This window comes from Anas acuta, chromosome 14 (assembly GCF_963932015.1).
Source record: "Anas acuta chromosome 14, bAnaAcu1.1, whole genome shotgun sequence".
NCBI lineage: Eukaryota > Metazoa > Chordata > Aves > Anseriformes > Anatidae > Anas > Anas acuta.
In genome coordinates, this window is record NC_088992.1 from 20,364,695 (window position 1) to 20,388,207 (window position 23,513).

A 23,513-nucleotide genomic window follows, 5' to 3' on the forward strand; every position below is an offset into this window, starting at 1 on the left:
CTCCTTGGAGCACAGCCCAGGTAGGAAAGACCATAGGGAAAGCCAGAATCAACTTCATCTGCCAGCTCCCAGGCAAGGCCATCAGCCTGAAGCAGGCAGAGAGGCACAGGTGGGCCTGGAGGTGCTCAGAACCACGCAAGAGCAGCAGCCAGCCCAAGTCAGGGATTAATTTTAATGGCTACTTGTAGAACACCAGGAGCACATGCAAGAGAGACAGCCTGCGCTGATGCTTACCCCATCCCTCTCCACCTGACTTGTGCAAGGGCCATATCTCACATCCAGGCTTTTTATAGGGTTTCCCGCTCCTGCTGGGCATGCAGCTCAGTATGACCGCATCCCCCCACCCCAGCAATCACTCACATGCCGTTCACTAAAGTCTTTCCATTCCCTCTCTTGCAGTTTCCTCTTCTCTCCTTATTAGGGATCCACCTACCCATCCATCTACTCATTCTCTCCCCCTCTGTAGCTATTTTTAAAATGCCATAAAAGCTTTCAACTGGTAGCATCCTCAGGGATGCAAGGGATTTTATATGTAATCCGTCAGGAACTGTCATCACCACATAACTCATCATGCAGACAGTGACTTTTAAAAAAAAAAAAAGTGAGGGGGGAGAACATCCATGCCTGGTCCCTCAGCTCTCCCTGGTCAGCCTGCCTGGGTCAGCACTGCCATTTATGTCCCATCTTGGAGGAGAAGGATTGGGCCCAACCTGCTCCCTCCCAAGGAGGCAGCTGGCACAGATGCTGGGGAACACAGCAGATCCCCTCACAGAGTGTGGCCGTTCAGAAGGAAGATTTCTCACTGGATGAAGGGTTCTGAGCTGGGGATCACCCAGCTTCATGCCCCAGAGGCAGGTGGAAGAAGCCTCCTTGCTGAGGAGGTGGCTGTCCTGCTCCCTGCACACTCAGTGCCCATGAGGAAACTGTTGCATTTGTGTGGTTCCCCTTATCGTTGGTGGTCCCAGACAAGCAAGAGGTGGGAGATAGCTTGGTGCCACAGAAAACCTCCTCCTGAAGGCACAAAAAAAAAAAAAAAACAAAAAAAAAAAACAGGAACTGAATCTCAGAAGGCAGCCTGGACAATTAGAGAAAACCAAAGTTCCTTGATCAACCCCAGCCTCCAGCCCAGCATGGACACAGGGAGCACAGGAGCATTCAGAGAGCCCAGGGCAGTCCAACAGCACCAGGATAACTATTTCTGTCTCCCTGATTCCTGCAGAAAAGCATCCTCCCCTTCCCTTCCAAGGCCTGGTTGAAGACCTGATGCCTCCATCAGGAAGATGAAAGTCCCCATCAGTGCCCCAGACCTGGCCAGCAGGTGGGCAGGATTAGGCCAGGCACAACCCGAGCAGAGCCCCACCACATGCTGAGGCAATGACATGCTCTGTGTCACAGGCAGCACCCCCAGGTACTTCTCCATCAGTGCCAGTGACCAAACATTGGGCACGACTGTAGGAGCCACAGCTCGCCCACATCGCTCAGACACACATGGGTGACGTGGCTATTTGCAGCAGGTCAGAGGGAGCTTATCTCACTTTTTCCCCCCTTCTTTATCCTCTGAGGGCAGGGGGTGCTGAGGAGGGAGGCAGGGGTACCCCATGCCCCCCACAGGGCACAGGCAGGGAGGGTTGCGCAGGGACCAGCGCCGCACTGGGACCCGAGTGCAGACAGCAGCTCTGCGAGCACAGTGGTGCTGGGGAAGCCTGCGCTCTATCACACTCTGAGGGCTGCTGCAATATGAGCAGAGAGAAAGAAAAGCTGGAGCAGAGCTGACAGGAAGAACCGGCACCGAGCCATACAGCTCACCTGCCCACCCAGCATCCTGCCCTTTATGGGCTGTATTCTCCATGAGTGCTGAGCACACATGGATCTGTGCTCCCCTGGGACCTCTGCCTGCCCCAGACAAGGACAGTTTTCCCCTGCCTTTGCTTCATGAAGAACCTGAATGCAGATCCCCAGCTGGTGGGAGAAGCTGGAGCAATGGGGACCTGCCGTGGATCCCCTGGGGAGAGACCAAGGGGCAGGAACGTGTCCTTGACCAGGGGTGAAACAGCCCTCCCCACCTGCACAGGGAATCCAGGCTGGGGAGTAGCTGTAGCCGGGGACACCCCCAGCAGGTGCCTGACTTGTCCCAGCAAGTGGTGCTGAGCCAGGGAGCTGCCCCAGCAAAAATAGCTTCCCCTCACCAGTGAGCGCTCCTGGGCTGGGCAGTGCTCACCAGGACGCCTCCTCAGAGCCAGGTCCCAATGGCTGGATGTGGAAGAGGCAGCAATGTCTTCGGGGCTGATGAGTACATGACATGAGTGGTGGGAAGGGCACGCAGGGCCTCAGTGTGCTTCTGTAAGCAAGATGCACAAAGTGTGCTTGTGAAGGGTGCCATACTGCAGAGCCTGGGGTGCATGCTTCGTAGCTCACACCTTGAGTCCCAGCCTGGGTTGTGCTCATCTCACCCAGGCTGCATGCACCACAGAAATCTTCCAGAAATTCACTGTTGTGAGAACACATCATGCCCCTCCCCCCCCCAAAATGAAATACAGACCTCAGTGGACTCAAAATGTGCTGAGGAAGGGCTCCAGAGGCATTACACCAACAGCACCTTTCCTGCCCACAGCAGCCTGGTGCTCCCCAAAATGGATCCCTTCTTACCGAGAAGGGAGATGGAAGCCAGCAGGATGGTTTCAAACCCACAAGATAAACACACCCTTTTACGTTATCTTGCTCCTTAGAGACACCTTCCTATCAAGGGCTTTCCCACTTGTCTAAGCCACAAAAAAGGTGTTTCAAAACGGAAGGAGAGTAAAATGTGCATGAGCAGAGAAACAAGTGATGCTTGGGGCTCAGAGAAGGGCTTTGCCAGGGTAAAAAGGGCAAGAAGAAAGGAAGGTCAGGAAGGCTGCATAAGGAAACCGTAGTATCAGCTCCCTTTTCGTTCAGATCTCTGCCTCAGGCAGCAAAGAAAGCAAATCAATTCCCAGCCCAGGGCTTATGGCTGATACTGACAGAGCATGCAGACTGTAGCAGAACTGAAAAATGCAGGTATAAGCTATAACCTATCAAAAACCTGAGCCACCATCAAATATATGGGAACCATATGTCCAAGCTGGTTGCCACACGTGCTCAGTTGGGTACTATTGAGCTTCAGACAGCCCTTTTCTGGAACAGAAAGCATGTCCATCAGGGCTGTGCATCAGGGCACACAAGCTCTCCTACTTCCCCAGTGATTTACTGAGCCTACGGATGCAGAGGCCGGGCACAGGAGGACTTTGGACAGCCTGGATGCCCTCCAAGCAAGAACAACCCTCTCTGCTGCAGGCTGCCAGCTATCCCTGCCATGCCTACCCTGAGCTGTTTAGAAGCAAGCTTTCCAGGGCTAAAACATCTGGATTTGGGCTCTGCCTTCCCTATAGCTGCCACAGTCACTCCTGGTCCCCTTCTACTCTGTAAATCCTCCCTCTTCCATCCAGCACTCTTTCCCTGGGCCCTTGCCATCACTACTCTACCCCCAGGATGCCTTCCAGAGGTGCTGCCGTGCTCACAATGGAAAGACACTGATGTGTTTAGTCTAAAAATATCTAATTAGATGTTCCAAGCACTTCATTATGGTATCGCCACGATAGGACTACATGGTCTGGCAGGAGCTGGGTGGGTTTGCCTTCCCAGAGACCAAAAGGCAGCATCACAGCAGCTCACTGGTAACAGGACAGTCTGTCATTAGCCCAGCCTGCTGGCATCATAAAGACAATTATCTGGCTAAACTGATCACTGTCATTAGAAAACTTGCTATTTGTTTTATAAGAGCATGGCAGGCCCTTGAAATAATTCAATTGCCCCAATTGACTTTCCAGCGTGCACTTCATTGGCCTGCAGGGCCACTCTCCGTGGCTTCTGCTCTTCAGAGGGCAAACTGCCAATACATAGGGCGTGCGGGGAGCCTGAGCAGAGTTTGGTGAGAGGACAGTGTCCATCCACCAGCCTGAGGACAGAGAGAAACTGTCCAGGCTCTGAGTTTTCTGGCAAAGTGAACACTATTGGTGATTGTCCCTTTTCTGGCTGTGCAGGAGAAAGGAGGGGATAATTTGTGGCAGCAGTCAGGGTCAGGTGTTAAATGAGAGGACTGAGATGTGAGTAGGGAGCCTGGAGGTCTCCTTGGTGCCCCAGTTCTACAAAACTCAGTGCTAGAGCCCTCCTTAGGGAAGCATGGGCACCAGGTGATATTCAGAGCTGGTTTAGGAGAAGACATGTGAGGAAAGTAGCTTTTCACCTCTTGCCCTCTGCCCACTAAGCCATACAGGGCAGAGCCACAGCTCCTGGAGATGCTCACCCTCATGTGATTCCTCTTTAATTTCATGGGGACTTAACAGAGTTTGCTGGTAAACACCTTGTAACTACATATGCCTGGAGATTACTGGGTAATTACGCTTAGTGGATCATCACGTAACAGGTAACACTATTTAGGAATGGCAAAAATAACCAAGCAAACATGCTGCATTCATCAGTATCAGGGGCTGGGATGATCTGGGGAAAGTCTTCCACCTAGCATACCAAACCCCCTGCAAGGCCTCCTGACACCTTAACAGGTGTCAGCTGCTTAGAGGGAGCAGGATGGGACTTTCCTCCCCCAAAATGTTCTTGGGGAAATGCCAGAGCCCAGAACTGTGGAGGCTTCAGAGGGTGATTTTAAAGGATGTTCTCTAAGGCAAAGGCTAGTACCACCAGATCCAGCCTCAGCAGAGATGCAGCACAGTGCTGATAGACCTGTTCAGGAATGTATGAATCCATTTGCAACCAATTAGCAGTGCTAACCCAAGTGGGAGGTACAAATAGTGTAGCTACTGTAAATATCAACTCTATGTCCTCCAAGCGCTTGCTGTACACCGGGAGGCTGCATTCCCAGCCAGCACAACCCTTGCACCCTCGGGTCCCCTTGAGCTGCTCTGGAGCCTCAGGATATGAGTTCACATCCAAGATTAGGGGCCTACTTTTCCCCTTAAAGCAACATTTCCATATGGCTTTGCTACCCCCACATCACAGGAGAGGACACACATGGGGCATCCAATCCCAGGACCCACGGTAGGTGCAAAGCAAATCCCTCAGCAAGGGCACACAAGACTCCTGCATGCTGTGTTTGGAGATGCACCTGCACAGCCCAGCCTGTGCACAGCAAATCCTGTCCTGAGCCCCCAGAGGTCCACCCAACAGTTTTGCACAACAGCAGGGCTTGAGGCCAGCACAGTGGCCAGCAGCCCCAGGCTTCCTGCCTCACATCACTTTGAACAAGACAGAAGCATTACCAAATCACACCAAGCAAAAAGGAAAGGAGAGGTGGCAACTCACAGATTAGGTGCACAGCAGAAGATAAGTGGGATAAGTGTCCTCATTGCATCAGTTTGGCAGCACCAAAACTTCAGTGCTGCAGCTGCACCTGTCGCTCATCACCCTGTCCAGTCTGGCTTTGTCATCCATCCTCCTCCTCCAGTGTTCCCTCTCCTCACTTCCACATAGGGCTCAGCTCCCTCCCCATGCATGACACTGCAGGCAGGGTCCCCTCACCTCCGAGCCCTCTTCACAAGGGAGGCAGGCTGCAGAACCACTGCAAAGAGCAGCCAAGCTGCTTGTACAAGGTGTGGTCCCACAGGATGCCCACTGCTCTGGAAATAAACAGCAGCTGTTAGCAGCCTTTCAAACCTTCCCTAAGCCACATGGCTACCTAGGAAGGGGGAAAAGCATGTAGGCAAAGCCATCCAAAGCATTAGGCTGTGAAATCCAGATGCCAAGTCATGACCCAGTGACATGTCAGAGGTCACAGAGCAAGTCAGTGGTAAGAAAAGACAGTGTGCCTCCCAGAGGATACCCAGCTCCATGCTCACCGTCTGCCTGGCAGCCTCTGCTCGTGAGTGAGGGCAGAGCAACAGGCAGGGTGCAAGCCTGGGTTTGCCAGGACCTCTCTGCATGGGGGAGGAACGAGTAAAGGAATTTTGCAGCACAATCAGATAACCATGATATGTGGCACCATAAACAACCCTTATCACTATCAGCATCCAAGCTGGTTGTTAAGAGCTGGGAAGGAACCCCCAGTAGGAACAAACAAAATTGTCAGAATTGGCTTAGAGAAGGCATGAAGTCTCACCCAACCACTGTGGTCACTGGCCCCAGGGAGCACTGAGTGCCATCCCACATCCATCACTCAGAGAGAGGGAAGAACCTCTGCTACCAGGCATCCCACAGGGCTAGAAACAAACAGGTCCCCTTTGGTCCCTATCCAGGCACTACCAGCCACACTACCTCCCCCCTCTTCCCCCCCCCCCCAAAAAAAAAAAAAATAAAAAGCTAGCTTGTGCCCCAGGTGTGGCTCATGCAGCTGGCACCTGGGAAGTTTTCTCAACTCTGACGCAGCCCAACAGATCTGGAATCACCTGTTCTGTTGCCTGCAGCCTGCCAAGGATTTTTTTCATGGTATTTTGCTTGGGAACCACCCAAGCCTTCAGATTGAGAAACCACAGCATGCCACTGGGACAAAGTCACTGCTCTGCCACTTACTGCCAGGGGGACTCCTCACAGCCCTGGGGACCCATAGGAGGGATAGCACCTTGTCCCAGGTGGGACACCCCCACTTGGGGGTCAGCACAGCTGCTGTGGGTGGGGGTTGGCTGGGCATGCTTTTAAATGAATGGACCTGCCAGTGAGGTGGGCACAGCTGTCACACATCCTAACAACCATGAAAAAGAAGTCAGCTGTGACTTGATCAATCTTCCCAGACTTTGTAATGAGGCCACAAAACCACAGGTAAGCAGACCAGCAGCAGGTGCCAGTTCTCATCTTATGCAGCACATCTCTACGCCCTGCTTCTTTAGTGATTCATATGTAGTGCACGAGCATCTCCATCCCTCTCCCTCACCCATGCACAATAGGAACACCCAACTGCAGAGGTACATGTCTTTCTGTACCACACCTGGACTCTGCTCAGATCCCTGCTTTTGGAGTCTCCCCTTCCTCATTCCTCCTCCTCCTCATCAGCTGCTCCCCGGGTGTCTATTCATATGTAGGCAACAGCGTCAGAAGTGAGCCTGCTACCAGTCAGAGTGCTCCTGGCTGCCTCTCCCCATGTTACATATCGACATTTTACTGCATGATCTGCCCTCCAATCCCCAGAAACATGAGCCAAGAAGTACTCATTAGAGATAAGCACCATGGCTCAGCCCACACAAAAGCAACCCTGGCCAAACCTTACCCTGTCAGAAAGCAAAATGGGGGGGGGGCGGGAGGGGGGGGGGGGGAAGGGGGAAACGGACAACAAAAAATACCCAGCCCATTAGGAGTTGCCAGCACTGGTATCACATTTTCTTCCCGATTCCTCCCAGACAGATCTATGCGATCCCAGCCGCGTTCCCATAGCGAAGGGAATGGAGAGCCGTACTTACTGCTGGTGCTCATCCTGTCGGCCCTCCCCTGCCCTTCAACAAAGGGGGCAAAGATGCTCCGTAAATCCTTTTGCGCTCCTACAGCAGGAGGGGGCCTCCTCTCCCCTTCTTACAGGCGAGGGTCCTGCGCGCTCCGCCACATCCCAGGGCGGCCCCGAGTGCCAAATTCAAGGTCAAGGGGGATAGCGGCGGCGGGGAGAGGATAGGGATCAGGCTGGGGATGCAGACCGGCGCTGCCATGCACTGCGGAGCGCGGCCGCTGCCGCTGCTCTTATAGCGGGCGTGGGGCCTCGCAGCGCCGCTCCCCCCGGCCGCCCCGCCCCGCCCCGGTCCGTGCCGAGCCGAGCTGGGGTGGGATGGGATGGGATGGGGTAGGGTAGGGTGGGGTGGGGTGGACTGGGATCGGATAGGATGGGATAGGATAGGATGGGGTGGGGTGGGGTGGGGAGCGCGGGGCCAGACCCGATCCGGCTCGGGGGCTGCCTGCGGGGCGCCGCCGCGGCACCGCCGCCATCTGCTGGGCACCGCCTGTCCGGGCTACTGCCCGTCCTGTCTGTCTGTCCTACTGCCCGTCCTGTCTGTCCTACTGCCTGACCCGCTGTCCGGGCCGCTGCCCGTCCTCCTGCCCTGCTTATCCTGCTGCCCTGCTCTCAGTGCTGCCTGCTGACCATCCTGCTGCCCTGCTTTCAGACCTGCCCGTAGCCCATCCCGCTGCCCATCCAGGTGCCCGTCCTGCTGTCCTACCCGCTATCCATGCCACCACCCTGCCCATGACTGTGGAACTGACCCCAAGTCCCAACCCCAAGGCCTGACCCAAAGTCCTAGTGCTGATCCCCCAACCCCGAGACCCTGACCTCAGAGCTGAACCTGAGCCTTCAAACCCAGAGCTGACTCCAGACCCTGAGCTAACCCTGAGCCCCAACCAAGAGCCCCAAACCCGAACCCCAACCCCAGACCCTTGACCCCTTTGACCCCCCTCGATACCTTTGACCTTGGAAACATGACCCTGGAACCCCCAACCCATACCAACCCTGGACCCTAGAGCCGAGCCCTGGAACTGGACGCAACAATGAGGCCCAACCCTAAACCCCAACACTGAGCCCCAACCCCGGACTCTTGACCACAGAGCTCCCACCTCAGAGCTAAATCTGAGCTCAGACCTGAGCCCCAGACTCCATAGCTAACCCCGAGCCCAACTCCATAGCTGACCCAGAGCCCTATCCTGGAGTGGACCCTGAGCTCCAAACCCAGAGCTGACCCCAAGACCCCAGTCACACTACACCCAGAGCTAACCCCGAGCCTCAACCCCAAGCTCTAACCCCAAGATCTAAACCTGAGCCCCAACCATGAGCCTCAAGTCCAAGCCCCAAACCCGGACCCTCGACATCGGACCTTTGAACCCAGAACCGCCACTCTGGACTCGACCCTGAAGCCCCCACCCTGGACCTGACCCTGAGACCCACACCCGGACCTGACCCAAGGACCCAGACCCAGAGCTGACCCCGAGTCCCAGCCCCAAGCCCCAACCCTAAGCCCCATAGCTGGGCCCTCTATCTCGGGCTCTCTACCCAGAAGCTTACCCAAACCCAAGCCCCCAGCGCTGGACCTGACCCTGAGGCATGGACCTGAGCTACGGACCCCAGAGCTGACCCTGAATCCCAACCAAGGAGCAGACCCTAAGCCCCCCAAACCTCAGAACAAACCCCAGACCTGGAGCCCTGACTCCCAGCCCCCAGCTGTGGAGCTGACCCCGGCACCAGAGCTAACCCCAAGCCCAAACCTGAGCCCCAACCCCGAGCCCCAACCCCAGACCCTCAACCACAGAGCCCCGACCTTGAACCCTTGACCCCAGACCCTCAACCCCGGAGCCCCCACCATGGACACTCAGGACATTCGACCCCAGAATCCCAACGCCAAACCCTTGACACCAGACCTGGGACCCCTGAGCCACTGACCCAGACAAGACCCTGGAGACCCCATCCCAGCCCCAGCCCCCAAACACCTGACCCAGACCAGACCCCAGAGCCCCAGATACAGATTCAACCCTGAGCCCCAGACCCAGACCTGTGCCCAAGCCCAGGACTCTTGACCCTGGAGTTCACCCCTAGCCTTGACCCCAAGCCCAGACCCTGAGCCCCTGACCCTTGTAGTTACCCCAGACTGTTGACCCTGGAATCCCCACTCCAGAGATATAGCCCTGGACATGAGCCATGGACCATGGAGTTGACCCTGAGCCCTGATCCCGGCCCTGACCCAGGACCCAGAGCTAACCCTAAGCCCTATCCCTGAGTGCCAACCCCAACCCCCAGCCCTAAGCCGCACCCCAGACCTGACCCTGGATCCCCCACCCTGGACCCAACCCTGAGCCCTGGACTCAAGCCCAAAGATGTGTACCCAGAGCTGACCCCTTGCCCTGGACCCAAAAAACAAACACAAAACAAAACAAGCAAACAAAAAAAACCAACCTCAGAAGCTCAAGTGCTTACAGGTAAGCCTGACTTTGAAGAATGTTCTTAAGTACTTGTTAAGATTGAACAACAGGTTGTGTGAAAAAGGTGCATTAATGTAAATTCAAAAATTGCCTTGTTGTAAGTAGAAATGGATCTAGATAGATACTAGTGGCATGATCGTTACTTTCACTAAGTGGAAATTGTAAGAATGTGCTGTTCATAAAAGAAATGCTGTTCTCACAATAGGCACATCAAAAGTAGTATGAAGAAAGCCTGTCCTCTTCCCTACAGGTCTGCATCTTGGCTGTTGAGAAACTTTCTGAAGAGGTCCACCAATTTAAAGAGAATTGATCTTCCTCCTCACCTGTACAAACCAGTGTCTCAGCTATCGGGGTAAGCATCTTTCTGTGAAAGGCAGACGATAGAGTGGGTACATATGCCATGCCACCCTGTGGCACCCTACATGACCACAGAGAGGACTTCAAAAAAAGGCTCCTCAGAGCCAGAGGACGCCCATGGAGCCTGTGGAGCCCAGGCACTAACACTCACCAAGCCCATGCACACCGCGGCGGAGCCCAGGTGCTAAGTCCTGCCGAGTCCAGCCGGGCCCCCAGGTGGATCCCTTGGGTGCTGAGTCCTGCCAGGCCCTGCAGTGGAGCCCAGGAGTCCGGTGGGGCCCCTGAGCAGCTCCTGGGGGTCCTCTGGGGGTCACTGGTCAGGATCCATGGCAGCACCCGGAGGCATGGGCCCGGCGTCCTCTGGGGGCCCACTGGGGGATGCCAGGCGGGGTCCACTGTGGCAGCCAAGGACCGCTGAAGTTCACCAGGCAGGGTCCGCGGCAGCTCCTGCAGTCCTGCTGGAGTTCACCTGGCAGGTTTAGTGGCAGCACCTGGGGTCCCGCCGGGAGTCGCCGGTCAGGGTCTGCAGTGGTGCCCGGGGGCCTGTCAGGGGTCCCCAGGTGGGGTCCTCATCGGTCCACTGGGGCTCACCACGCGGGGTCAGCTGCAGCGCCCGGGGACTTGCCGGGGGTCCTCATTATAATGAGGAACCACTGGAAATTAGAGCCACAAATCTATTCTGACCTAGCTGTAGCAGTACAGAGTGCAGCCTGCATTCAGGTGATATATGAAAGAGATGAATTCTCTTTCATATAGAAAAGGCGTGGTTGCTGACCCCCCATGCTTCGAACCCTGGCAGACCCTGGGGCACAGCGGTGGACACTCCTCCTTCGAGCCCCAGTGGGCCCCAGGGTGTGGTGGTGGACCCCCCCTGTGAGCCCCAGCGGGCCCCTGGACGCAGCGGTGAACCCCTCCTGCAAACCCCAGCGGGCCCCTGGGTGCAGCAGCAGACCATCACCGGTGACCCGCAGTGCACGCCCAGGCATGGTGGTGGACCCCCTCTGCAAGACCCAGCAGGCACCTGGGTGTGGTTGCTGACCCACCCCTGAGCCCTGGTAGTCTCCCGAGCCTGCAGCAGAATCCCACCTGCAAGTGCTGGCGGGCCCACAGTCGCAGCCGTGGACCCCTACTGGCGAGTCCGGCAGGCCCCAGGGCGCAGCAGTGGACTCTCACCTTCCAGACCTGGCGGGCCCCAGGGCGCGGCAGTGGACTGCTCCTGCAAGCCTCGGTGTGCCCACAGGTGTGACAGCAGAACCCCCATTTGAGCCCCAGTGGGCCTTCGGACATGGCAGCAGACCCCTCCCTTTGAGCACCGCAGGCTGTTCTGTGCTCCCAGGTGCGGCGGAGGACCCCTCCCCACGAGCCCCAGCTGGCCCCAGGGGGCAGTGCTGGACCCCCCCTGAGAGTCTTGGCGTGCCTGTGGGTGCTGTTGCTGAACCCCCCTCTTTGAGCCCCAGTGGAACCCCGGGCGCAGTGGCGGACCCCCACTTCAAGCCCTGGTGGGCCCCAGGGTGACGTGCGGAAAAGACTTCACAAACATAGGGTTGTAAAGTATGTATACTTTATTGCGGTGCACCGGGCGCACTGGGAATAGCTTCCCTCAAAAAGTGCGCACCTGCCTGGTCGTCTCTCACAATTTTATACACAATTTTATACACTCTCCTTCTCTGGTTCTTTCTCCCTACCTCTCTACTTTTCTGTCTCTCCGGACATTCACCCTTCCAGTGCCCAAACTTTTTGCACAATGCAAATTGATCCTTTCCTAACTGAGGTGGTCCCCACCTCGGTTTCCTTTCTCCCTTGACAACTACCACTATTCTCTTCTGCCCTTGCTTATAATCCTCCCTATTACTAAACACTCTCCATGCTTCATCTAATAGCACTTCCAAATTCCTGCTCTCTGTGGTGCACAGCTTCTGGAGATTGCGCCTAGTATCTCCTGTTGACTGTCCCAAAAACAGATACTAGCTGTTGTATTCCTATCTCCGACCTGGGATCCAGCAGTGTGTGCATTACATCCCTCAGGCGATCCAGGAATTCAGATGGTGACTCTTAATTGCATACAGAGCTGACCAGTTTATGGTCTTGGGAATGGCCCTCTACATTCCCTTCAAAATCCACCCCTGATAGGCCTGCAACCTCTCCATATGGACTGACCTATTTGGGTCCCATTTGGATCTTGAAGAGGGAGATACTCCTTAACATCCCCTCCTGCAACCTTATAATGTTCCTCAGCCAAATCTGCTGCAGTTTTCAGAATCAGCTGTTTCTCTGTTTCCATCATATATTCCAATAACAGCTGAATATCATTCCAGTCAGGGTTATATTGTTTGATAACAAACTGGAAATGTTTAGTTACCCCTATCGGATCGTTCTGGTATTCTTTGGCAACCCTCTTCCAAGCCTCTAAATCAGTGGTAGAGAAAGGTACCCTGATCAGCATTGTTTCGCCGTCAGGTAATACTGCTTCTCAAAGAGGTGCCTGTAAAACAGATTTTTTCCTAGTACAGGAGGATACAGGACTGTCTGGAGGAGTCACAGTCTCATCTGAGTCATCACCCTGTTCCTGTGGTCAAGGGGGAGGCTTAAATACATCTATCAGGTCTTGTTCTGGTCCCTGATGAATTTTGCTTATCTTAGTACACCTCTGTCCGATGCTGCATGCTGAACAACACCGTCTCAATTTGCCTTTAAGTCCTTTATTGTTTCCTCGCTCAAGGGCTAACACCATGGGGTCCTGTGGAGGCACAATTCCACAGTCTCTCTGCCACTCTGGGTGATTTTGGAGAGTGAAAAACATCTGTGCATATGCAGCCTCATCCCATTTACTTTCTCTTCTCAGAAACAACATCAACTGTAATATAGTGTTATAATTAATAGTTCCATTTAAGGGCCACTCCTCTCTATCCTCTAATTTATAAAGTGGCCACCACTGATTACAATATTTGATAAGAGTTCTTTTACTCTCTGTCCCCCCTCGCCCCACTATATCCCTCCAATGTGTAAGTATACATCCTAAGGGGCTTTTCTGTGAGATTTCTTTGCTTTGACTTTGTCCCATTCTAATCTATAGCAGTTAATGTTCCACCATCCTCTAAAGATCTGTTTACTAATTTTTCCCAATCCCTCCAAAATCCACAGTATATACAAATAAAATCAGGCAACCGCAAATCAACTGCCTGTAGATGATTACACCAAGGACATCTGAGCCTGAAAGACCGATAATATGCCAGAGCAAATTTAGTTCCCTTTGGCATACACCCCAACAGCAGTTCTTATATTACACTATATTTACATATCTTTACAGATGTTTAAAAGAATACTTAAACAACAAATGTCCGGGCCTTTACAAATACAACATACAATTATTATTCCAATTAGAATTATTCCCCCAGCAGCTGCAAACACTGTAACAGTTATCATTAAGGCTCGCTTACCCCCCTCCCATCTCTTTTCACAATCTTCTTGTGGTTCCTGGAACCAGGGTATAACGGCTTCTACTCAAAAACCCCTTTTGGCCACTCTATTGGCCACCTCCTGCTTGGCTGCTCTACTAGCCACCTCCCAGTATGTCCTCGGGGTTTATGTCGTGCGCTAGACGTCTGTATGCAGCTTATTGACCTCCCCGGCCAATTGGCTTACCTTTATTAAGGCATACCATTTGTTCGCAACCACAGGATCTTCTTCTATCCCTGCAGTGAGCAGCTGGGAGAGGAGATCCTCCGAGAGAGAAAAAGGGGCACAGGGTGCACCTAGGAGGTCCGCTCCACAGTTGATCCCGCAGCTGAACAGAGTTAATAGGGTTGTAAAGTACAACCCTAGGGTTGTAAAGTAGGTATACTTTATTACGGTGCATTGGGCGCACGGGGAATAGCTTCCCTCAGAAAGTGTGTGCCTGCCCAGTCATCTCTCACGAATACCAGGACTACCTGGATACCAGGTTTGGGAGAGCAGATCTGAAGAAGAGATCTAGGGACCAGGACTGCAGACCACTTCTGGGAACCAGCTCTGGGGACCAGCTCTGGGAAACTGGTCTGGGGAGCAGTTCTCAGGCCCAAATCAGTGGAACAGGTGTGCAGAGCAGGTCACATTAGCAGGTCTGTGGAGCCAGCCTGGGGAGCAGGTCTGGGGACCGGATCTGGGAACCATGTCTAAAAACATATCAGGGGACCAGCCCTGGGGACCAGCCCTGGGGAACATGTCTGGGGACCAGATCTTTGGAACGGGTGTGAGGAGAAGGTGTAGGGAGTAGGTCTTGGTGGAGCACGTCTTGAGACCATATGTGGAAACTAGTTCCACGGAGCACTTCTGGGAAGTAGATCCCAGAATATGATCTGTGACCCAGCTCTGGGGACCATGTCTGGAGACCAGGTCCGGGGACAAGCTCTGGGGAGCAGACCTGTGGAAGAGATGTGGGAAGCAGGTGTGGGGAGCCACTCTGGAGAGAAGCACTGGGGACTGGGTGTGGGTACTGGTCTAGGAGTAGGTGAGGTACGGAACTGGGTAACAGATCTGGGGGGGATCACCGGGAGAGGGCACCGTGGGTACGCCGCTAGGTATGAGGGCATGCCGGGGGTTGCTGGACGGGGTCTGCTGAGAGGCCAGGGGCCAGCTGTGGCTCACCGGCGGAGGTCCACCGCCGCTCCCTTGGGCCCGCTGGAGCTCACAGCAGGGTGTCCACTGGCATGCCCAGTGCTCTGCCAGGACTTGTGGGGGGGGTCCAGCGCCATGCTATGGGCCTGCTGGGGCTTGCAAGGGGGATACACCAGCAGGGCTTCAGGTGTGTGTGGGGGTTCCACAGCACCTACTGGGGGCCCACCATGGCTTGCAGGTAGGGGGTTCAATGCAGCTATGGGGGGCCTCAGAGCCTTGTGTGTGTGTGTGTGTGTGGGGGGGGATCCAGTGCTGTGCCCAGGGGCCCAACAGGGCTCTTAATGGGGGGGAGGTCCACTAGCACAGCCAGGGTCCAGGGGTGGATCGCAGACGTGGGTCTGCCGCGACACTGGGGGCCTGCTGGGGCTCATAAGGTCCATCGGCGCGCCTGGTGCCCACCAGGGCTTTCAAGGGGGGGTCAACTGACATGCCGGGGCTCTGCTGGGGATTGCAGTGGGGGATTCACCACAGCTACTGGGGGCCCACTGAGGCTTGAAGGAGGGGGTCCACTGGCGCACCCAGGGTCCATCGGGGCTTGCAGTGGGGGGTTCACCGAAGCTACTGGGGGCCCCCCAGGACTCGAAGGGAGGGGGGCTACTGGTGCACCCCAGGCCCCATGGGGCTCACAGGAGGGTGCCACCACAGTTACTGGGGGCCTGCTGGACTCGAAAGGAGGGGTACACCAGTGTGTCTGGGGTACTACAGTGGGTCGCCAGCACGGGTCCACCACTGCACCGGGGGCCCTCTGGGGCTCCAATGGGGGGTCAACAGTAGCAACCAGTGGCCAGCCAAGGCTTGCAGAGGGGGGATCCACCATCATGCCCAGTGCCCTGCCGGGACTCCAAGGGGGGCGGGGGGGTGCCAATGGCACGCCAGGGCCCCGCTGGGGCTTGCAAGGGGGAGTCAACAGTAGTGACCGGAGGCCCACTGGGGCTTGCAAGGGTGGTCCAACACAGCTACCAGGGGCCTGCCAGGGCTCGTGGACAGGGAGGTACAGCGCAACTACCGGGGGCCTGCAGAGCCTCGAAGGGGGGGGTCCAAAGCCATGCAGGGGGGCCTGCCGACGCTTGCAAGGGGGGGGGGTCCACTGCTGCACTGGGGGCCCGCTGGGGCTCCAATGGGGTTCAACGGTAGCGACAGGTGGCCTGCCAGGGCTTGTGGGGGCGGTCCACTGTCACGCCCAGTGCCCTGGTGGGACTCACAGGGGTGGTTCACTGGTGTGCATGGGGGCCTGCCAGGACTTGAATGGGAGGGTACTCTGCCACGTCCGGGAGCCTGCCAGGGTGCGCAGCAGGGAGTCCACCGCCGCGTCTGGGGTTCTGTGGTGGCTTGCTGCCGGGGGTCAGCTGCCATGCCCGGGGGCCCTTGGGGGTTGTCGGCGGGGATGTGCTGATGTGCTGCCACGCCTGGGGACCAGCCAGCAGTTGCCAGTGGATGTGTGTTGAGGTGCCCGGGGACCCGCCAGCGGTCACCGGCGGGGGTGTGACGCCGTGCCCAGGGGCCCGCAGGGAGTATGCTGAAGCACACAGGGGACCGCAAGCTGTTGCTGGTGGGGGTGTGCCGAGGAGCCCCAGGACCTGCTGGGGATCGCCAGCTGTGGTCTGATGCTGCACCTGTGGTCCCGCCAGGGGTTGCCAGAGGGAGTGCACTGAGGCACCTGGGGGCCCACCAGGGATTGTCACTGGGGGTGTGCCGAGGTCCCCAGAGACCTGCTGGGTGTCACCAGCAGGGGTCCACGCCCACACCTGGGGGCCTGCTGGGGGTTGCCGGAGGGGGCGTGCCAATGAACCTAGGGACCTGCCAGGTATCGCTGGCGGGGGTGGGCCGCTGTGCCCAGAGGCCCAGCGGGGGTTTCCAGCAGGGGTCCTCCGCCATGCCTGGGGATCAGACAGGGGTCACTGATGGGGGTCCGCAGCTGCCCCTGAGAACCAGCTGGGGGTCACTGGCTTGGGTCTGCCACCACACCTGGGGACCCTCAGGGGATCGCCAGCAGGTGTGTGCCAAGGAAGCTGGGCATTTGCCAGGGGTCGCAGGCTGGTGTCCATGACGTGTCTAATTTCCCTCAGGGTGTCCCGACTGTGTCCGAGGCACCTAGTTTCCTGCAGTGGTTTGCCGATGGGGGTCTGTTGTTGCACCCGGGAGCCCGCCAGGGGTCGCCAGAGGGTGTGCCGAGGTGCCAGGGAACCCTCCAGGGGTCACCGGCAGGGGTTTGCTGAGGCTCCTGGGGGCCCACCAGGGGTCACCCGCTGTGGTCCACCACCGTGCCCAGGGACCCACCAGGGGTTGCTGGCGGGAGTCGGCTGCTGTGCCTGGTGGCCTGCCGGGGGTCACTGGCTGGAGTCTGCTGTCACGCCCAGGGACCAGCTGGTGGTCACCAGTGGAGGTGTGTAAGGCACCCGTGGTCCCAATGGGGTTTGGTGGTGGGCGTTTGCCGCCACGAGCAAGGGCCCTTCAGGTGTCGCCAGCGGGGGGTGTGCTGAAGCACCATGGGCACACCAGGGGTCGCCAGAGGTGGTGTGCCAAGGTGTCTGGTGGCCCGACAAGTATCGCCAGCAGGGGTGAGCCGCCACGCCCAGGGTCCCATCAGGGGTCGCTGGCGGGAGTGTGCAGAGGTGCCCAGGGGTCACCAGTGCGGATCCGCCACCACGCCTGGAACCCGCCGAGGGTCTCCAGAGGGGGTGTACCAAGGCGCTCAGAGACCCACTGGGGCTCACCGGTGGGGGTGTGCCTAGGTGCCTGGGGGCCCACCGGAGGTTGCCAGCTGGGGTCCGTTGCTGTGCCTGGGGACCTGCCAGGGGTAGTCGGCAAGGGTGTGCCAAGGCACCCAAGGGCCTGCCAGGGGATGCCAGCTGGGGTCTGCTGCTGTGCCTGGGAACCTACTGGTGGTCACCAGAGGCAGTGTACCGAGGCACCAAGGGACCCGCTGGGAGTTGCTGGAGGGGGTGCACTGCCATGCCAGGGGGGCCCACAAGGGGTTGCTGGAGGAGGTGTGCCGAGGAGCCTGGGAGATCGCCAGGTGTCACAGGCTGGTGTCTGTGATGCACCTAGTTACCTGCAGGGGGTCGCCAGTGGGAGTCAGCTACCGTGTCCGGTGTCCCACAGGGGGTCACTGGCTGGGTCTGCTGCCATGCCCAGGGACCCGCCAAGGCTCACTGGAGGGGGTGTGCCAAGGCGCCCTGGGGCCCACTGGGGGTCATCAGCAGGGGTGCACCAAAGTGCCTAGACAGCAGCTGGGGCTTGCTGGCAGGGATGTGCCAAGGCACCCTGGAACCCGCTGGGTGTTGCCGGCAGGGGTGTGCCAAGGTGCTCGGGAACCCGCTGGGGATTGCTGGCTGGGGTCCACTGCCATGCCCGGGGACCTGCCAGCAGACACTAGAGGGGGTGTGCTGCCGCCCCTGGGGGCCAGCTGGAGGTCCTCAGCAGGGGTGTGCTGAGGCGCCTAGTTTCCTGCAGTTGGTCACCAGCGGGGGTGAGCTGAAGCGCCTGGGGGCCCACTGCAAGTCGCTGGCTGGGGTTTGCTGCCACACCAAAGGGCCCGCTGAAGGTCACCAGCATGGTTGTGCTGAGGCACCTGTGGTCCTGCTGGGGTTCACCGGTGGGTGTCTGCCTCCATGCGCAAGGGCCTGCCAGGGGTCACTGTCAGGGATCCACTGCCATGCCCAGAGGCCCGCTAGGGGTCACAGGTCTGGGTGTGCCAAGGTGCCTAGGGACCCGTCGGGGAGCACGAGGGGTTACCGGTAGGAGTGGCACAACATACCCAGGGGCCCACAGGGTGTTGCCGTAGGGGGTGTGTCAGGGTGCCCGCCAAGGGTCACTGGCTGGGGTCTGCTGCCGTGCCCAAAGACCCACAGGGGGTTGCCAGCAGGGGTGTACCGAGGCGCCTGGGGTTCCGCTGGGGGTTGTCGGTGGGGGTCCGCGGCCATGCCCAGAGACCTGCTGGGGGTAACCAGCTGGGGTCTGCCACTGCACTTGGGGATCCACCAGGGGGTCACTGGTGGGGGTGAGCCAAGGTGCCCAGGGTCCCACTGCGGGTCACCAGCTGGGGTCCACTGCCACGCCTGGAGACCCACTGGGGGTTGCCAGTGGGGGTCCATTGCTGCATGTGGGTGCCTGCCAAGGGACGCCAGAGGGGGTGTGCCGCCGCCCCCGGGGGCCAGCCGGGGTTCGTAGGCAGGGGTGTGCTGAGGTGCCTAGAGACCAGGGAGCACCAGGGGTTGTCCACCACCGCACCCAGGGGCCTGCTGGGGGTCGCTGGTGGGTATGCGTTGCTGCACCCTGAGGCCTGCCACTGGTTGTCGTCAGGGCTGTGCCAAAGCACCTAGGGACCCACCGGGGCTAGCTGGCGGGGTGTGATGAAGCAACCGGGGGCTCGCCAGGTGTTGCCAGCAGGGGTGTGTTGCCACACCCAGGGTCCCAGAGGGGGTGTGCAGAGGTGCCCAGGGACCCGCCAGGGATCGCCGGCTGGGGTCCACTGCTGCACCCAGGGTCCCGCCGGGGGTCACCAGAGCAGGTACACTGAGGCAACCAGGGGCCAACCGGGGCTCGCAGGTGGGGGTGTACCAATGCGCCTATGGAACGAAAAGGGGTTGCTGGAAAGCGTATGCTGAAGTGTCCAGGGGTGCAACTGGTGGTTGCCAGCAGGGGTGTGCCACCGCACCTGGGGATCCACCGGGGGCTGCTAGCAGGAGTCAACTGCTGCACCTGGTGGCCCGCTGGGGGTCACTGGCTGGGGTTCACTGTCATGCCCAGGGACCAGCCTGTGGTTGCCAGTAGAGGTTTGTCACTGCCACGACCAAGGGCCCACCAGGTGTTGCTGGTGGTGATTTGTCACCATGCCTGAGGGCCTGCCAGTCGTCACCGGATGGGGTCTGCCGCCCCACCTGGGGACCAGCTGTGGGTTGCTGGCAGGGGTGGGCCGAGGTGCCTGGGGACCTGCTGGGTTCACTGGCGGCAGTGTGCTGAGACACCTGGGGGTCACCTTTGGGGGGCCTTCGCCGCACCCTAGGGCCTGGGGTCTGCTGCTTGTCACCGGATTGTGTCCTCCACCACACCCAGGGGCCCGCCGGGGGACACTAAAGGGGGTGTGCTGTTACCCCCAGGGGCCAGCTGGAGGTCGTCAGCAGGGGTGGGCCGAGGCGCCTAGTTTCCTGCAGGTGGTTGCCAGTGTGGGTGAGCCAAAGTGCCCAGGGGCCCACCGCAGGTCGCCGGCTGGAGGTTGCTGCCACACCAAACGGCCCGCTGAAGGTCACTGGCACAGTTGTGCTGAGGCACCTGTGGTCCTGCCAGGGTTCACTGGTGGGCGTCTGCTGCCATGCCTAAGGGCCCGCCGGGGGTCACAGGCCCAGGTGCGCCAAGGTGCCTAGGGACCCACTGGGGGGTGGTGGGGATCGCCCACTGCTGCATACAGGCGCCTGCCAGGGGTTGCTGGTGGGGGTCCGCCGCCTAGCATGGGGGCCCACCAGGGGTGGCTGGAGGGCATGCACCGCTGGGCCCAGGAACCTGCTAGTGGTCATCATCAGGGGTGTGCTGAGGCGCCTAGGAACCAGCTGGGGGCACGCTAGCAATTGTGTGCCAAAGCGCCTGGGAGCCTGCCAGGTGTTGCCGGTGGGGGTGTGCCAAGGTGCCCAGGGGCCCACCAGGGGTTGTTGGCGGGGATGTGACGAGGTGCCCAGGGCCCCCCTGCTGGTTGCCATCTGGGGTCCGCTGCTGCTTCCAGAGACCCACTGCAGATCACTGGCTAGCATCCTCTGCCGCGCCCGGGTGCCCACCAGCTGTTGGCAGCTGGGGTACACTGCTGTGCACTGGGACCAGCCGGGGTTCACTGGGGGAGGGTGTGCTGAGGCACCTAGAGACCACCAGGGGGTCACTGGCAGGGGTGCGCCAAGGTGCCCAGGGTCCCACGGGGGGTTGCTGACTGAGGTCTGCCGCCATACCCACGCACACCCCTGCCGACGACCCACGGTGGGTCCCTGTGCTCCTTGGCACACCCCCTCCAGCGACCCCCAGCTGATCCTAGGGCATGGCAGCAGACCCCAGCTGGCAACCCCCGGTAGGTCCCTAGGTGCCTCAGCCCAACCCCACCCATGACCCACAGCAGATGTTCGGGCACAGCAGCAGACCCCAGTGTCCCCCAGCATGCTGGACCACCCCCTCCAGCAATGCCTCAGCGGGTTCCTGGGCGGGGCAGAGGACCCCAGCTGGTGACCACCTGGGGGGCCCCAGGGCACAGCAGCACACCCCGTCTGGCAAGCTCTGGCAAGCCCTCAGAGCCTTGGCACACCACCTCCGGCAACCCTGTGTGGATCCCAGACACAGTGGCGCAACCCCTCTGATGAGTACAAGCATAGTAAAGCAGGCTCCTGAGAGGATGGGGAAACAAAGGGAAAGCTATTTACCTCTGAGAAGTTGTCCTTGATCTTTGTGCCGTGGACATTTGTCTTACATGCTCGGTGCACAAGTTTAGGGGTCCCTGTCTGTTGAAGGCTTACCTCTGAGAAGTCCTACATGGCTCCGTGCTGGGTCTGGCTGGAACAATAACTTTCCCTGCAGCAGCCCACACAGTGCTGTGCTCTGCACTTGTAGCTGGAACAGCAGTGTTATCACACCAGTGTTGTGTCTACTGCTGAGCAGTGCTGGCACAGCATCGGGACTCTAACCCTCCTAGGGGTGGGCAAAAAGTGAGAAGAGAAATATCACCAGGGCAGCTGACCTAAATCAACCAAAGGGATATTCCATACCATGTGATGTCACTCAGCAATAAAAGGTGGAAACAGGAAGAAGAGGGGAGGGGTGGGCTCTTGTGAAAACATCAGTCCTCCTCTCGTACACCAGCTACGTGCGTTGAGGCCCTGCTTCAAGGATGTGGTCAAGCGTTGCTCATTTGTGGGAAGTAGAGAGTAATTTCTTTCCTCTGCACTTCCACATAGCCTTCATTTGTTTTATTTGTTTGTTTTCCTCCCTTTTTTCCCTTTCCTCCTCCCTTTCCCCCTTTCCCTTTGTATTTCCTTTTAGTTAAATTGTTTAGATCATAATAATCTTTAATTATTATTATTTCCCTTTAATTAAATTATCCTTATCTCAACCCCTGAGTTGTTCTTTGCTTTACTTCTTCCTCTCCTCATGTAAGGAGGGGGAGTGAGAGAGCGGTTGTGGTGTTCAGCTGCCCAGCATGGTAAAACCACCACAGTCCTTTTTGGTGTCCAATGTGGGTCTTGAAGTGTTGAGATAACAATAGAATTGATTAAAACACGTACAACTAACACACTTACTTGCTAGTCACCATGTTCAGTGTTCTGTTAATAATGGCTTGTTTGATCATATGTCATGCAACCCGTGTCATAGTCTCCTTTCTCCTATATATCCGATCCGACCAAGTGCTACAATCTGTGTTCATTTTTTTGAATTCGCTGTGTTGCCAAGCACTGGCCTTGAGTTTAATCTGGCATTCAGGCTCTGCACTGTTATCATGTGGGTCTCATGGAAACCATCTTTTAGAGAATATTCAGAACTACACTGCCTTCCTTTCCTCATCTGGATACCAGTTTATTAATAATATCAGGAGTGGTACCTTTTCCTTCTTTCACAGTGAGCTAATTACCACAGTTTGGGAGTATTTTGAACATCCATGTGTAACCCATGTATTGCTATTTCTAATTCTGAATAACAGGTTTCCTCTCCTCTCTAAAATTAGTCGATTGTTTAGAAAGCTTACCTGGGAATCTGTATCGAAACAGTCTTGTGGTGAGTGGCAAGGTGTGTGGGATCATGTTGGCAGGTACCTGTCACAGGTGTGTCTTCCAATAGTTTTGAACTTCACCCCTGACCAAGTGCAAAATCCTAAAAACCTGGTAGAACGTTTGAGAGTTGTATGTCCTGACCCTGGTAATGCCAGAGAATGACAGCTTGCAGCATTGCGCTGGGTCCTGGCTTACTCCTATCAAACACTATTTAACATCATCCAGCACCTTGAAGAGCAGGAGGAAGTTTCTGAGTCTGATGACCAGATAACACATGCTGTGGCTGACCCAGAGGACCAACCAACTATGGTATCAGTCGCCCTTACAGTCAAGTCAAAACAATGGAAACGGAAGTCAGCTCATTTAGTAAGGGAAGCAGCCTCTCCTAAGAAGGAGGGAGAAGGGGAAATGGCAGGCACCTCTAAAGCAGAGCCATCACAAAAACAGCAGGAAGAAGAGATGGAAATCATAAAGGAATCAGAAACCACTCAATACCTATCCCTGAGTGATTTGTGAGAAATACAAAAAGATTATGGTCGACACCCAGGTGAACACATCCTCACCTGGCTGCTTTGATGCTGGGGCCAATAGCCAACAATTAGAAGGCAATGAAGCCAAGCAGCTGGGAACCCTTTCTAGAGAAATGGTAACTGACAAAGTAATTGGGAGAGGAGCACAGGTCTGGAGACGACTTCTGGCAGCTGTGAAAGAAAGATATCCCCATAAGGAAGATACTGTGTATCAAGTAGGCAAGTGGACCACTATGGATAAAGGTCTCCAGCATCTGCGGGAATTAGCTGTGTGGGAGATGATTTATAGCAATTTGGACAATGCCCAGACACCTCAAGATCCCAATGA

The 23,513-nt window shown here is 57.2% G+C and overlaps 1 protein-coding gene and 1 long non-coding RNA gene across 14 annotated transcripts in view; both read right to left on the reverse strand.

Annotated features, from left to right (window-relative positions):
- ABLIM3 (actin binding LIM protein family member 3) overlaps positions 1 to 7,779 on the reverse strand; it is a 41,617-nt gene extending 33,838 nt beyond the window's left edge. For 5 of the 13 annotated variants that reach the window (XM_068698179.1, XM_068698178.1, XM_068698172.1 and 2 more), the window contains exon 1: positions 7,419 to 7,768. In XM_068698179.1, the coding sequence (XP_068554280.1) occupies positions 7,419 to 7,431 (13 nt within the window). In that variant the 5' untranslated portion in view covers positions 7,432 to 7,768. Of the gene's footprint in view, positions 1 to 7,418 lie in introns of all 13 variants that reach the window. The other 8 variants (XM_068698181.1, XM_068698176.1, XM_068698175.1 and 5 more) reach the window with 5 other exon arrangements.
- Positions 7,780 to 9,982: 2,203 nt separating this feature from the next.
- Positions 9,983 to 11,545, reverse strand: LOC137864417 (uncharacterized). Its single transcript, XR_011101497.1, has 3 exons — positions 11,353 to 11,545; positions 10,418 to 10,757; positions 9,983 to 10,273 (listed from the first exon to the last, which is right to left on the reverse strand). It is a non-coding gene; the product is annotated as an uncharacterized lncRNA (long non-coding RNA).
- Positions 11,546 to 23,513: the final 11,968 nt, after the last annotated feature.